The 11,348-nt window shown below is 42.6% G+C and overlaps 1 protein-coding gene across 7 annotated transcripts; it reads right to left on the bottom strand.

Moving 5' to 3' along the window:
• Window positions 1–5,846: 5,846 nt before the first annotated feature.
• On the bottom strand, window positions 5,847–11,100 carry LOC109059915 (cold-inducible RNA-binding protein B-like). Of its 7 annotated transcripts, none has more exons than XM_042749757.1 (8): window positions 10,943–11,100; window positions 10,213–10,325; window positions 10,024–10,130; window positions 9,730–9,841; window positions 9,348–9,549; window positions 9,188–9,253; window positions 6,920–7,009; window positions 5,847–6,052 (listed from the first exon to the last, which is right to left on the bottom strand). In XM_042749757.1, exons 2-6 carry the CDS (start codon window positions 10,310–10,312, stop codon window positions 9,247–9,249), a joined length of 528 nt encoding a protein of 175 aa, XP_042605691.1. In that variant the 5' UTR covers window positions 10,313–10,325; window positions 10,943–11,100; the 3' UTR covers window positions 5,847–6,052; window positions 6,920–7,009; window positions 9,188–9,246. The 7 variants fall into 7 exon arrangements, with proteins under 7 accessions (XP_042605691.1, XP_042605688.1, XP_042605690.1 ...); XM_042749754.1 differs by having other exon boundaries at window positions 9,188–9,246; window positions 9,724–9,841; window positions 10,943–11,099; XM_042749756.1 differs by having other exon boundaries at window positions 9,724–9,841; window positions 10,943–11,099.
• Between the last annotated feature and the right edge of the window lie 248 nt (window positions 11,101–11,348).

Below are 11,348 nucleotides of genomic sequence, written 5' to 3' on the forward strand. Positions count from 1 at the left end.
TGTCATCGCGCAAGAATCCAAGTCTATTCCCAGAAAGGTTATCCGTTGAGAGGGGATTAAAACACTCTTCTGGAAATTCGTGCATAAGCCCAGGCTGCTTAGATGATTCAGCACTAAATCTCGGTGAGATAGTGCTTGAGTCTGTGATTGAGCTAACACCAGCCAATCGTCCAAGTAATTCAACACACGAACGCCCTGGAGCCGCAACGGGGCCAGAGCTGCGTCCATGCATTTCGAAAAAGTTCGAGGAGCCAGGGCTAAGCCGAAAGGAAGAACACGGTATTGATACGCTTTGCCCTCTAAAGCGAATCTGAGGAACTTCCTGTGTCTCTTGATGATCTGAATATGAAAATATGCATCCTTCAGATCGATCGTGACAAACCAAGTGTTTGGTTGAATCTGAGACAAAATGGACTTTACCGTTAACATCTTGAATTTGCTCATCCCCTTTTTTTGGTACAACAAAATAGCGGCTGTAAAAACCTGACTCCATCTGAGAGGGGTGTACTTCTTCTATAGCCCCTTTCCTCAGCAGAGCTGTCATCTCTTGCCGCAGCACCGCGACTTCCTCTGGTTTCACAACCGTGGGAAGAATTCCGCGGAAAGGAGGCGGGCCTTTTCGAAATTGAATGGTGTATCCGAGACGAATCGTGTGTAACACCCATTGTGAAATGCCGGGCAAGCGTTCCCACGCGGCTCGAAATAGCGTCAGTGGTTTCAAGGTTTCCGCCTTTTGCAACGTTTTCATACGCGTTAACATGCCCGAATACGGAAAGCTCGCGGCGTCCGTAAGCCGGGGAAGCGCGTGCGTCAAATTCGTTGCGTCTCGTTGTGTATAATCCTGAAGCGTGTCCACAGCAGGAGTTAATCCAACAAGATGAACATCGGGCTCTGCCGCTAGCGAAAAAGCGGCGGCTGTGTGAGCCATCATAAACGGGCCGTCTTTGCCAGACCCTTGAATCGTTCCTCGGATTCTGAAGGCTGAATCGCGCAGAGTGTCTAAGGGGAACACCTGACATGGTTGCTCGATCCAATGCTGCTCGAAGCGCCTTTTGCGGCGAGACAGTCAATGTTTGAGCGTGGGGACTGCAGTGAGAGGGTTGGATGCACAAAAACGGTCCAACAGCGCTCTCTAGTGGAGGGCACAGTCCCTGGCAAGCAGCGAGAATATCAGGAGCTGCTATTAGGAGCCCGAGAACGAGAGGCATTAGCCGTCGAGCTCAAGTCCAATCTTTTCCGCTGTCGCTGGCGAGCCGGTGGAAAAGCCTTAGGACCCCAGTCCTTACGAGGGGGCGCCATAGGCGAAGGCTCTTCTCGTGAGGCAGCCCATTGGCGGTTTGAAGAGGTTGAACGAGACCGCGCGGGCGCCTGCCGCCGTTCAATCTCCCTGGGTCTGCGTGGAATCAGCTGGCGGAAAGCGGCTGATTGCTGTTTCGCTGCCCTAAATTTATTCACCACCGACGTAACCGCCTCTCCAAACAAACCGTCCTTAGAAACGTGTGCGTCCATGAGAAAGGATTTATCCTTTTCTTTGATATCGGTGAGATTAAGCCAAAGGTGGCGCTCAACCGTAATCAAACCAGCCATAGAACGGCCCACTGCCCGAGCAGTATGTTTGGTAGCGCGTAGCACCAAATCTGTTGCTCGTCGCAGCTCTTTCACAGCCTCTGGTGTGATGCCCTCCCCCTCGTCGAGATCCTTTAAGAGCTCCGCTTGGTAGGCCTGGAGGACCGCCATAGAGTGGAGTGATGCAGCCGCCTGACCAGCAGCCATGTAAGATTTACCCACCAGGCTAGACGTGACTCGACACGCCTTTGAAGGAAGGAGGGGGCGAGACTTCCATGCCATGGCCGAATTAGGCGCGAGATGTTCGGCGAGAGTCTCCTCCACCGGAGGCATCGCTGCATAGCCACGGTTCGCCATATTGGAAATGGTGGCGAAATCCGCAGCCGCAGCATTCGTAATGCGCGCCGAGTAGGGCTGTTTCCAGGACCTCGAAACCTCTTGATGGAGGTCCGGGAAAAAAGGCAGGGGCCTACAGGGCTGCGCAGGAGCACGACTAGTTAAGAAACGGTCGTCCAGCTTCGATGAAGGTTGGGCCTCGGCCTTCTCAACCTCCCAATCCAGTCCCAGCTTACCCACCGCACGAGAAACCCACATCCAACAGCTCGCTGTAGGAGGGGGAAACACGCTTCTCCTGTCCGCTAGGAGGGAGAGGGCTGTCAGTATCGGCCATGAAGTCCTCAGACTCCGAGGCCGCGGTGGATAATACGTCGTCGTCATACTGCCCACAACCGAAGGAGATAGCATCGTATGCCTCCGGGGTGGGCTGTAAACCCCCGTCCGAGAAAACGACGGGTTCGACGAAGCTGGTTTCCTGCACTTGGGTAGAGGAGAGCGAGCGATGTGGAGAAAACTCCAGCGCCGCGCTGTCGTCGTAAGTCAGGTCGCACATGTCTCCCCAAGCCATCGCCTCGTGCGGTGCCTCGGCAGCCGCAGAAGCGACACGGCGGTGGTTGGACGCGGGGGCGACCTTGGAAAACACTTCTACCCTCGAGCACAGTACTTTAAGCTGCAGGCCATCACAATGGGGACAAGAGGAAAGGCCACTAAGCGCAGACTGCGCGTGATGTAACCCCAAACACACTACGCACCTTTCGTAAGTGTCTCCCTTCGTGATAACCCTGGTACACGGTTCCTTGCACTTTCGAAAGCTCATCGTGTCTGCGAAGAGGAGTTAGCACTGCTCGAATAAAACCGCTATGAACGCGAGATGATTCCAGGGCACAGATGATTCTCTTTCCTGAAGGAAATGAAATCTGAGCGAAATAGCCCGCGGCACCCGGGTATACGATGCGTACGCATGCGTAGGGCGGTGCCAAGCGCTATTTGGCCAATAGGATTGGCGAGATGGTATAGGGCTTCAGACATCCGTCACACCGAGAGGTGTTCCCATACGGTGACGTCACCGCAGCATCGAAGTGACCTATGAAAGGGAACGTTAGTTGTGCTCTCTTTTCAGTTATTTCCAAAGCATCTCTTCCATTTCTTCTTCCTTCAAAAACAAAATAGTCGTTAAGAGGGCTCTGAACCGAGATAGAACAGAAGTATATTCATCCGTTTTTGTATGTATATCGTTAATTACTTTAAACTTACTCTTTCAAACATAGTTTCCAGCTTCTCATCTACAGCTCGTGACAGAATGAGTCATTAACGGACTCGCAGCAGCAGTGTGAGGAGGCGTGGTCATCCTATAAACTAAATAATATGAGTTGCTCTAACCTGATATTTTACATTCGGCAAACCAAATATATCTTAGTTGAGCGCTTAATGAAAAATATAGTTATATTTATCAATGTTTTGAACTAAAAAATATTACTTGAAAAATCAAATAATGGTAAATTAAATTGAAAGACAAGTTATTAATTGGATGAAGTACTGCTTGAAACACTTTTTTTCAGTGTAGACTTCAAGAGGAACCCCCCTGCTCTCCCCACTCTCACCATCATGGACAGCACTGTGTCTGCAGTGGAGTCATTGAAGTTATTTCCATCTCTCAGCACCAGAAGTGGGTCATTCACGTTGACACATTGTGAAAAAGGCCCAGCAGAGGTTGTACTTCCTTCGTCAGCTGAAAAAGTTCAACCTACCACAGGCACAGATGAGATGACAGTTTTACTCAGCTGTTATTGAGTCGGTTCTGTGCTCTTCTATGAAAGGATCATTGGTGTGCACCTGCCCAACCTTCAGGACTTGTACAACTCCAGAGTGAAGAAACAGGCTAGAAACATCATCAAATACCCCTCTCAGCCCGGACACAACCTGTTTGCACTTCTCCCCTCAGGCAGACGCTACAGATCTCTGTGCACTAGAACATCTAGGCATAAAGTTCCCCCATGCCATCTCCAGCTTAAACAGCTAACAAATGAATCATTACCTGTTCTGTAATTCATTCTCCACCTTTAATTATTGCCTCTTTCTCAAGTATTATGTAAATACATATGCATATCTCTTTTATTTATACAGCTGTATATAGAGTAAACAATGCACAAATCTGTACATAAATCTACTGTTCCAGATTCATACACACTATTATTTATTGTTAAGTCTTAGTATTGAAATGTTTTTCTGTTCTCATCTCAGATATGTATGTATGCATGCATGTACATACCAGGAGCACCTTAAAAAAAAACACAACAAATTCCTTGTGTTTGCGCACACCTGGCAAATATTAATCTAAAGTCACTCCAGTGTTTATTCAGCTTAGTTGCAGTTTAATAACAGCGTTGATGTTGTAAGTTGTGATTTAGTTATAAAGCAGCTCTACAGAAAACAAGTCATTATTCAGCCTTATTCAGTTTTGTTGTCATCTGTTGGTGTCAGTGCAGTCATATCAATATTCCTGAATACTGAGTGTATCACATTGGTGACTTCTGACATCCAAAGTGGCAGTCATATCGCTGTATTTTAAATATTAACAACTTTGTAAATATTGTAAACCTGGCCTGTATGATGTATACATTTTTTGTTGTTGCAATTTTTAGTCATCTTTATGATATATTTGGGTATCGAAGACACTAACTTTTTACCTGACGGTATAGAAGTAGATCCCATTCCACATACAGAATTCAATACAAGAACAGACATCTTGCTTGTAAAGGTAACACATAATGCTGAACAATTTAATTACCATCACAACTAGAAAAATGGCCTTTCACGGTAGGAAATGGATGACATTTGCAGAATACACTTTTACTTTTGCAGCACAGGTATTTCAAGTGGAACCACTCACAAATGATCTATGGTGTGTCAGTATCAGTGCTTTTTCATATACTAATAATCAAATGATATATAATCCACAGATTCTGGGGGTCCACTTGTTTGTGGAGGTGTTGCACAGGAAATTATTTTATTTCCCAAAAACAAGGGAAATGCAGATTACGTCACAGTGTACACTCATATTTCCCATTACCTTCCATGGATTCATCACATCAAGTCACCTGACATGCCAAAAATATTAGATCAAGTCTCCACACCAGGAACATTAGATTTGACCCCAAATGCTAAATACCAAAACCCATCAGCAGTGTTTTGTCTGGTACCTGAAACCCAACAAACACCAAGTCTTGTTTAGCACAAAATTTTTTTTTTTTACAGCATTTAGCCTAGTAGCCAAATCTGTATTACGGCTTCATTTAGCCAAAAGGTTGACTAAGGAAAGCACGCAAAGAAATTTAGTTTATTGAATAAGGTTTTTTTTTTGGCTAGTGTTTCAATGCTCAAGACTTTTTATAACAAGATACTGCAATGGAAAATTGCTGATTCATATCGCAATAAACTAAAACCTTAAATTGGGACACGCTTTTCTCTTTCTTGTGAAGACAACCCACAAACCACACGACCATAAAATTAAACTGAAAAATAAAATGACTGATCAATGAACAGATCAGCAATATGAGTGCATATATGTTTAAATGATTAACTCATGATTAAACTGAATAAAACTTTCAAAACAATAAATGGATATTAAAAGAAAAAAAAATATTGCTCTTAAAAAAAAAAAAAAAAATCCTGTAAAGAATCCTTCAAAGTCAAGCTAGATAAACTTCCGTAGCTGTTCAGTTTAAATGAACCTCAGGTGCAAGGTCAATCACATTTTAGAATTAAACCAACCTGTGTAAATTTGAAAAATATAAAGCCCAACTCATCCTGCTAAAGCCTTAAGCGTTTCAATTTCTGTAGCCTTTGTGCAGCAGCTGGCCACCACTGCCACCTTGTGGTAAGTGTACTGCAACACTGCCACTAAATAACCTGTGCTAATAAATGATGCAATGTACTGAACAAAACAGATGTAAAAAAGCTTTATTGAATTGATGTCATTCTCACAACACCTCAAGTTAACACCTTTATACAGAAACACTGCCTTCAGCAAAACAATCAAACTTCAATCTAGATGGAAGAATGATTGATCATTTTGCAAGCGTTTTGACACTTTCTCTGCTTTCTTTTGGGAGAGATGGGTTCATCTGCACAGCAGGGATTTCCATGAGCTCTGAAAAAGCAAAGCCAAGTAACGTCTTATTAGAAAGAAAATTAACATTAATAAAGCAAGCATGCAAGTCAATTAAATACCATGCAAACAGCTAAAATTATACGCACAATTGTTTGCATATATTAAAGGGTTAGTTCACCCAAAAATGAAAATGGTCATTACTCACCCTCATGCCATTCCAAACCTGTAATATCTTGGTTAATCTTCATAACACAAATTAGGATATTTTTGATGAATGCCAAGAGCTCTCTGACCCTCCATAGACAGCAAGTATATTACCACGATCAAGGTCCAGAAACATAGCAAGGAGATCGTTAAATTAATCCATGTGGCATCAGGGGTTCTACCGAGAATACTTTGTGCACAAAGAAAACAAATAACGACTTTATTCAACAATTCGTCTCCTTCAGTGACATTTTGGAGAGTATACACTGAACGTAAATGTTTATGTTCAGATCAAAGTGCAAACAACAGACAACGTATCCACATGATGCAGGAGACGAATTGTTGAATAAAGTTATTTTTGTTTGCTTTGCGCACAAAAAGTATTTTCGTAGCCTTGTAAAGTTACGGTTGAACCCCTGATGTCACGTAGATTATGTTAACAATCTACCTGCTATGCCTCTGGACCTTGATCATGTAAGGACCCTTGCTGTCTATAGGAGGGTCAGAGAGCTCATGGGATGCATCAAAAATAACTTAATTTGTGTTCAGAAGATGAACGAAGGTCTCATGGGTTTGGAACGACATGAGGGTGAGTAATTAATGACAATTTTTATTTTTGGGTGAACACTAATCTTCAACAGAACTTCTGGCCATTACCCACATCAAACTAATAGTAATTTGATTCTACAAGTAAACCCATACCTCCTTGTGTTTTTGCCATGAAAATGGTCATTTCATCAAAGGTTATCTTGCTTCTCTAGTTATCAAATACAACACGTCCAGGGACTCAGTCTGAAAAATAAAATAAGAAAGTTATTTTAGTATACAGAAGATGTAAAACATAAGACAAATCATGCATTTAAAATATCTTCCAAAATAAGATGCTACATAAACACTTCTAGACTAAACAAGTGCGAAAAACGGTACAAATTTGTGAATGTCAAAAAAACAAAGGGGCAAACTTTTAACGAGTTTCCATAGTCAATCACTCAAGACGTGGCGAAAAAGCTACATCTCGTCAAAATGTCAAATCTTTTGAAATGGGGACTTAAAACTGACCAAAAATAATGTTTAAAGTTGGTGCAGACAAATTTCCGATCAGAACAGGGACTTTATCTCTCATTTCAAAGGCCACATGAGGTACTTTCCACCAAACACGAGCACACTATATTAAAAATAAAAATTCATCATGCAGCTTTTTAGGAGGAACAGGAAGTGTTTTTTGGGGGGGGGTTGTGGAACAGGATTGAACAGATTCTGGAGATGTAATCACTGGTCGATGCAACATTCGAAGAAAACATGGACAATGAGAACTGTTGTAGGATGCGTACAGGAGAGCAAAAGGTTTTACCTCACATTACAGGCCTATCTCCACAAATGACCTAGTCAAGAGAGCAGCTTTCATCTCAGGATTCTTGAGTCGGAAGGCACAACACTTCATTCTCCAAGGACATTGTTGATTTCCGTAATTGCTAGCAGAGAGCTCTTGGATCCAATGAAGCATTATACAGAGCCATTGCTTGCTACACCAGAACAGCAATGTGTCATCTTTGTTAGCTTATCTAATACTAGGTTTTACTTGCCTAATGGAAAAAAATATTTAGGATCCCAGATGCTAAAACCCCAGCTATCCACTCCAAGACATTCATCTGGCTTGTATTGAGCTTTTTAATATCGAAGGCAAGAGAGAGCATTTTCCAACCATTTTTTAATGAGCTTCATGAATCCAGATTAATACAAAAAGAAAGGATTCTGAGGTGTTGATATACAGAACAGAGCACATTTCTTTCCAAGGAGGAACAAATTCTTGACATTTAAGAGGATATGTTCAGTCCACAGTAGAGCATACTTTTAAAAAATAAATTTAGACTGGTCAAAGAGTAAAGTACCTTGGGCCAACGGTCTTTAACGTGAGGCGGAATGACCCACTTTAGTGGTTTACTCTTTGGATAATGAATATTTACAAATCTTTAGCAACATCAAGGAGGTTTGCCGGAGACAGCTCCAATGCAACATGCCTGCCTTGCTTCACTAAAGGAATGCATCACAAAATGGAGGTGGCAAGGAGCAATAAACACATCACAGCTTATCAAGCTTCTATTGGAGGACCAGATTCGAATATTTTCAGGTGCCATTTTAAAATTGCTTTAAATGCAAATGCCCCTCTAAGCACTTTCAGTGAGCCAATACTAAGAAATTGGTCCAAAGATCTTTGAGGAAATTGGTTTTAGAAGCTTTCAGGCTGTGTTGGACAGGTCAACTTTCACGCATGGTTTCAGAGACAGAGTTTCTTAAACACACACTAAAAAGAAAAACAAAAGGACAATTTCAAACCTCTGTGAGCATCTATAACAATCGCAGGGTAAAATGTCAGATACAGGTAGCCTCACAGGGCTTTGAAACTCTTACAATAAGTGAATGCTCATGGATATTAGGCAGCTCCTCAATGAGAGGAACATCCTGCGGATACTTGACACGGTAAAAAAGGAGTCTGTCTTTAATAGAACATTTGAACCAGAACAAAGCGTAAAGAAAAAGGTAAAAACAAAAAGGTCTTCCAAGAGCGCATCTTTTTATATACAGCCAGCGAAGGGATGATCTTGCAATCAGGATTTTTTTTTACTCGTGTGAAGCTGAGGACAAGAAGTAGGCAAAAGTGTAAAGGCACTGGAGCATTGTGAACATCCTTTCCAAACAGTGAACTGACACCAAGACATGATTCTTTTCCAACAAGGTCTTATGGACTATTCTGAGGTAGTGCACAAAACCGACTTTAGTCAATACTACTGTCAAATGAGTTTTTGGATTGTGGTCATCCAATTCCAAGATAAAGGCAACCACGTTGACTTCGAAAATGGCAGTTTTGTCTTTCTGCTTAGGTCTAGACATTATTTTAACACCACAAGTGGGCTGAGATCTATTGGTGCAGTTATCTAGTAAAATCAGTAATTCTGAACAATCAATACGTACCGTAGCTGTCGTAACTGTCTCTGTAGGATCCACCAGAACGGTCATATCCACTCTGGCTTCTAAAACCAAAAGTAATATTTGCCATATTTAAAGTGTTCGTGGTTACAACAATCATAAAATTGCTCCTTGTGTAAAATGATACCATGTTTAAATCCCTTACCTGTTATCCCTGTATCCACCGCCGCTGCCACCAGAGTACCCACTACTCCTGTTGGAGTATCCGCCGCCACCGTAGGATCGGTCGCCTCCACCATAGCTCCTCTCTCCTCCCCCATAGCCTCTATCTCCACCACCATAGCCCCTATCGCCACCGAAGCTTCTGTCACCGCCATAGCTTCGGTCTCCACCATATCCTCCACCACCTGTGTAACAACAACAACAAAAGTAGTTAGATGGAATAAAACGCATACAAGATACATGCATCCATTCAGGTGGTCCACCAGCTTTGCCATGATAATTACAAGCTGCCAAGGATACTTCAAATGCAAATACAGCCATCTGTTAGTACAATTGCATTCAAGATTAAGAATACCAACCTCTACCTCTGCCTCCTCTGAAGAACCCCCTGCCACCCGACGAACCTCCTCTGAAACCACCAGACCGTCTACCAGATTTGCCAGCTTCATCAACGCGAATCATGCGGCCATCAACGGACTGCAAAAAATATGCATTTTGTGATTAGAAACTCACTTTAGGTTTGACTGATGAACTTCCGGCTGTAAAACGTAGCAATCCATACATCTAGGCATCAAAATGGTTGGTTTTTCCAAGACTAGAAATAAACTTTAATACATTTGGTTACAAATTTCTCTGTCGTTAAAGGGTGCTGATCTTACCTTTCCATTCATCGCAGCCATGGCGTCCTTTGCATCCTCTGGATTTTCAAACGTCACAAAGCCAAAGCCTCTGGAGCGGTCGGTCTCACGGTCCCGGATGACATCAACTGAAGCAAAAACAACACCACATAATCAATGACAACGCTGGGAAAACTGACAAACCTCACTTAGAGACGGCTTAAAACAAACCTTTGGCAATTGATCCATATTTGGAGAAAGCCTCCTCCAAGGACTGCTCCGTGGTCTCATAGCTCAAACCACCAATGAAGAGCTTTCCCTCGTCAGACATGTTGAATCAGCTGCTGGAAAAGATTTATAACAAAATAAGTTAGATAAAAATAAACTTTTTTTTTTTTGCACGTTAAAACACAAAATAAGGTCTGGAGAGACAAAGATTAACCGCCCGGCTTAACACGCATTGTATTTTAAAGTGCGCCACAAGGAAACGCCATTTTCTACCCCTCTTCTTCACAGCGTGCTGCAGCCATTTTGCCACAAAGACACGTTTTACCAGATGACACCCCTTTGAATTCTCGTTTTCAGATCTTCATCGAGCTTACTTTTTAAATATCGCATGCATAAATAACCACACGTTATAACATTCACAAGTTTTGTGAAAAGCGGGTCAGTGGAACTAACAGTTAGGTCACCTTGGGCTTTGAGAGGAACAAAGAAACCTATAAAATCCGACAGAATTAGCTCTATTTATAAACTCCATTCTTAGAATTGAGCGGTTACGATGCAAAACGCCTACAAAATGTTTTTATTTTAACATTTCTCAATAAACTAGCACATCAAAAAAGCGTATAAATACAACTAATGAACCGCGATTACAAACTATACATCAATGTCACGCAATTTAAGAATTTAAAGTTTTGTTTTAGCCCGAACGCACTGGAAGGAGTGCAGTATTTCTCACCTCAGTTCTTCTCGCGCACACACACAGAGAGGTTTCAGGACGCGACGCCGGCTGCGGTAGAATAGGAGCCTGCTCAGATAATGGCGCCGGTTTAAAGGCCTCACGTGACTGCGGATCTCTGGGGGCGTGTTCTCGTCGCGTCGCGTCACAGGCTTTGTTGTTCGTCTCGTCTCTTTTGGTATTGAGAGTATACTAAGAGTCTCCGGAAATACATATCGAGTGTTTTTCGTGGGTATAATTCCTGATGTCTGTTTGAAATATGAAAATGTCATTCTGGGGTATATAGGCTATACACATGAGAGTGAACAGTCAGATGTTTTTTATTTATTCAATCTTATTTTGTTCCTGGTTTAATATTTTATAGGCTACGTAAAGATAAATTTAGCAAGCGTGAGCCTTTCTGTGG

Source organism: Cyprinus carpio, chromosome B22, assembly GCF_018340385.1.
Source record: "Cyprinus carpio isolate SPL01 chromosome B22, ASM1834038v1, whole genome shotgun sequence".
Lineage (NCBI taxonomy): Eukaryota > Metazoa > Chordata > Actinopteri > Cypriniformes > Cyprinidae > Cyprinus > Cyprinus carpio.

Coding starts and splice junctions, on each gene's coding strand:
- LOC109059915 (XM_042749752.1), bottom strand. CDS start 10,312: ATGTCTGACGAGGGAAAGCTCTTCATTGGTGGTTTGAGCTATGAGACC. Junction 10,131..10,212: donor ATATGGATCAATTGCCAAAG/GTTTGTTTTAAG, acceptor TTTTTGCTTCAG/TTGATGTCATCCGGGACCGT. Junction 9,550..9,723: donor CAGAGGAGGCAGAGGTAGAG/GTTGGTATTCTT, acceptor GTTGTTACACAG/GTGGTGGAGGATATGGTGGA.